At 62.8% G+C, this 3,803-nt stretch overlaps 1 protein-coding gene across 1 annotated transcript in view; it reads right to left on the reverse strand.

Annotated features, from left to right (window-relative positions):
- The window catches only part of TSPOAP1 (TSPO associated protein 1), a 25,439-nt gene extending 22,308 nt beyond the window's left edge, over nucleotides 1-3,131 (reverse strand). The window contains exons 1-5 of the mRNA XM_007449089.1: nucleotides 2,802-3,131; nucleotides 1,882-1,989; nucleotides 1,468-1,596; nucleotides 718-897; nucleotides 1-157 (exon numbers count right to left, since the gene is read on the reverse strand). Coding sequence (XP_007449151.1) covers nucleotides 1-157; nucleotides 718-897; nucleotides 1,468-1,596; nucleotides 1,882-1,989; nucleotides 2,802-3,131 — 904 coding nt within the window. The remainder of the gene's footprint in view (nucleotides 158-717; nucleotides 898-1,467; nucleotides 1,597-1,881; nucleotides 1,990-2,801) is intronic.
- Between the last annotated feature and the right edge of the window lie 672 nt (nucleotides 3,132-3,803).

Genomic DNA, 3,803 nt, shown 5'->3' on the forward strand with positions numbered 1-3,803 from the left:
CTGCTCTGGCCGGGGCGGCCCTGCCTGGGGGCCGAGGCGGCGGGGGCGGCTCCCTCTGGTTGCGCAGGGCGATCTGCCTCTGCAGCCGCAGCACCTCCCGCTGGGACTCCCGCAGGAGCCGGTCGAAGTCCCGCACGTGGAGCCACTGGGGGCCCTCCTGGAGTCGCGGGAAAAGGAAGGGAGTCGGGCCTAAGCCCTGCCCGCCCCACGCCATGCCCAGCAGAGCCCGCCCTCCGCCTGACTGGAGGGGCTCCGGGGCGGGGGAAGGTACACATCCTCCCATGCATACATGCCTGGTCATAGATGCATGCTTAGAGAGCCACATGCTTCCGCTAGCCCGTGTGCAAATATTCCCGGGAACTCGTTTACTGGGCACTCAACGGCGTACCCGGCACGGTGCTAAATGCCTTGAGAACATCGCTTCACACCAGTGTGAGGTATGTGTGGATTCATACAGTCCGACCCACCTGGCATGCAGCCTGAAGCCTGGAGCACAGAAATTCCCAGGTCTGGGACTCATGGCTCCACCCCCTTCGGTTCAGGATCCTTCTCTCCCCGCTGCCACCTGGGCCGTTGCCAGGGGAACCTACTCCCCAGCAGCCTCCACCTTCTCTCTTTATTTGCATCTCATTAACACCTCAGTCCACATCCCACACTGCCGAGCAGGCGGCCCTGTGTAGGGCTGAGCTGGAAGGGGTGACCAGGGCCTCCTCGCACCTTGCCAGCCAGGGTGAGCCTGGCCTGCAGCTCCCTGCACTCCCGCTGCAAGGCAGCAATCTGCTTGTCCTTGGCCAGCAGGGCACTGGCTGTCTCGCTGAGGTCCCGGGCTCGCTGGCGGGCCAGGGCCTTCCGGCACAACTCCAAGCTGGCCCCTGGACTGGGCACGGGAGCACTCACCTGGCCAGAGGAGGGGTAAGGCCAACAGTCATCTGAGGGCTGGGGCAGTCCCCCAATCCTCAGCTCCCCTCACAGGAGGGGTTAGGATGAAAACCTAGAAGTGTGGCCTCCTGCTTCTACCCTGGGTCTGGACCTACCCTCAGGAGACCAACAGCCTCCCTTTGACCCAATCCCTGCAATCCTCAAGCGGGAGTGAAAGGGTTAACTGCACATCCTAGTTTAGGCCCAAAGGATGCTGCTAACTGAGGGCTGCCACTGTGATGGGTTTTCATCCCTGCCCCCAGCAGATCCTCACCCAGAGATGAGCTCAGCGGGAGGCTGCAGCCAGCACCAGCACGTGGTAATCCAGACTCCTGCTCCGCGCCTGCTCAGGAACTCCCCGCCCAGCCCTTCCCTCCCTCCTGTAGCTCCAGAAACCCTCAGCCTCCTGGCTGGCATTTTCTCGTCCTACACCTCAGCCCCTGGGTTCCTGCTTTCCGAGGTGCTAAGAGTCCGTGACCCCCAAGCCTCACCCCGTCCGGCCCAGCCCTGGCGCCCCTCTTCCTCCATCCAGTGGCGCCCCAGCCTCACCACCCGCAGGTTGGTCTCCTGCAGCTTCCGGGCTCCCTCCTCCAGGCGCCTGGCGATGACCGCCAGCTCTGCGTTCTTCCGCCTCAGTGTCCGCACCTTCTCCTCCGTCTCGGGGAAGCTGCTCCTCCTCTGACAAGGGGTCAGCCAGAACTGGGGCATGTGGGGAGCACCCCCAGACCCAATCCCAGACAGCCCGGGCCTTGGGCTAGAGTCCTGGGCTCGCAGTGGGGTCCTTGGCAACTCTAGGTAGGGGTTCACCCTCGCCGGGTCTCGGGGTCATGTCCGCTCCATGGAGCTCCCACCTGGAGCGATGATGCTCATGGGATGAGAAGCACGCCGAGGCAGAGGCCTGGCGTGTCTGGGTCTGCACCCCCCGCGCCAACCAGGACCCAGGACTCGCTTTCCAAGCCTCACCAGCATCTGGTTCTCCCCCTTAAGGATGGCGCAGCGCTGCTGCAGCTCCCCCACGGCCCTCAGCAGCTCCAGACGGGGCCTGTCCCCAAAGCCCATTTTCAGCTTGCCCTGGCATGGGAAAGGACAGGGCACAGCGACTCAGGAACCCACCCTACCTGTGGAAATCAGAGCCCTCCATAGGGAAGCATTCCCCCTCCACAGTCCAAGGAGACATGGAGACAAGAAGCTTCCCCCGCACAGTTCAGGCCTTCGGGAGGAGCACAGGAGACCGAGAGGGGGTTGTTCAGTCCTGCCTGCCGGCACTAGCGTCCCCCAACCCTGGGACCCTGTCTGCTAGTCCTCAATTCTTCCCATCCCTGCCCATCTTCCCCTCTTGGGAAGTGCCAGCTCGAGCTCCCATCCCCACTCCTCCAGGCTCCTCAGGGCCCCCGAGTCCCCCAAAGGCCTGGTCCCTCCATCCTCTATAGGAGACTGCCCGCACCAACCCCCAAACTTGTCCTCCCTGGCTCAGCGCAGCACTGAGCCCCCTCCCCTGAATCTGCTTCCTCTGGACTCTGATTCCATCACACACCTCCACACGCCCCCAGCATCCTCCAGCCCCCAAGGACAGAGACTTGCAGAGGAGACAGACAGACATAGACAGACAGACAGTCAGAGAGAGGCTCACAGATGGAGGGGGAAGGGGGTGGGCCAGAGGTAGACAGAGAAGGCAGAGTCAGAAGGACAGACAGATGGCAAAAAACGGAACCAGTGAGATTCCTGACCAAAGAAGGGAGGACAGACAGTCACAGAGACGAACCCACAGTCAGAGATGGGCCCAGAGAAGAGAGGTGGGCAGTGAAGTTATGTGTCACGCCCAGGCTGGAGGGCATGGTGAGATCCCCGACCTCACAGACCCCAACCGTCCACAGCACCCTTACCTTAGAGAAAGCCTCCACCTCCTTGCCCTCCAGCCTCTGGCAGCTGAGTCCAGAGCTCAGTGCTCCCGGCCCGGGGCTGGGCAGCCCAGTTTCTGTTCTTTCAGGCTGGATGCCCGCCACAGACCCGGGGCTTCGGGCTCCCTCGGGCTCGGAGCTCTCCTCAGGCCTCAATTCTCCAACACGAAGAGCTGCCGGAGTATCGGCAATGCTTGGGGATGTACCTCCAGGTTCGCCCCCCTGGCCTGGAGTCCAGCTCTGCCAGGCAGGCAGTGCCCACAGCTCCATGTTTCCGGGGTCCCCCGGCCGGGGGAGGGGTGTCAGTTGCTCCATGGTTCTGCCAAGGGTCCCCAGGACCCGGGCGGGGGGACATCACCCAGCCAGGTGGAGGGGCTGGTGAGAGTCACGCCAGGCCAGACCCTTTCCTCTCTGAGCTCTTGGCTTCACCGAAGCTCCATCCAAGGTTGACTGAGTTCTTCCTCAACCACAAAGGAGGCTGCAGGAGTCGGGGCTGCCAGAGCTGAGCTGGGGGTATGCGAGGTGTGTTTGTTCGTGGCTCTGTGTGCGCGCAAGTGTGTGGAGGAGCAAGGGTGTCCCCGTGGGGGTGGGGAGGATGTGCAGAGGCCACCGACAGCAGTGCCCGGGTGAGGGTGTGCGTGTGTCTCCAGGTCTGCCTGTGCCGGTCAGCGCTGCTGTGTGTGTTTGGAGGATGGGTTCCCCCACTTGTGCGTGCCAGGGGGTAGTGGTTCTGTGTGTCACTGTCTGTGCCTGTTTCAGAGTTACCAGTTGTGTCTCTGTGTGTGGCTGTCTGTATTGCAGGGCTGTGGCAGTGTGTGATGCTGTCACCGGTTGTGTCTGAGTGTCTCAGTGCTGTGCTGCTGTGTGCATCGCTGTCATGGTGTGTCCGTCAGCGTCCGTGAGTCTCACCATCCATCACGATCCCTCAGCCTGGCTAGGGTCCACAGGAGCTGCTGGGGTGATCCCCAAAGGTCTGCTGTGGTCCTT

This window comes from Lipotes vexillifer, unplaced genomic scaffold (genome assembly GCF_000442215.2).
Source record: "Lipotes vexillifer unplaced genomic scaffold, Lipotes_vexillifer_v1.1 scaffold433, whole genome shotgun sequence".
Taxonomy (NCBI): Eukaryota; Metazoa; Chordata; class Mammalia; order Artiodactyla; family Lipotidae; genus Lipotes; species Lipotes vexillifer.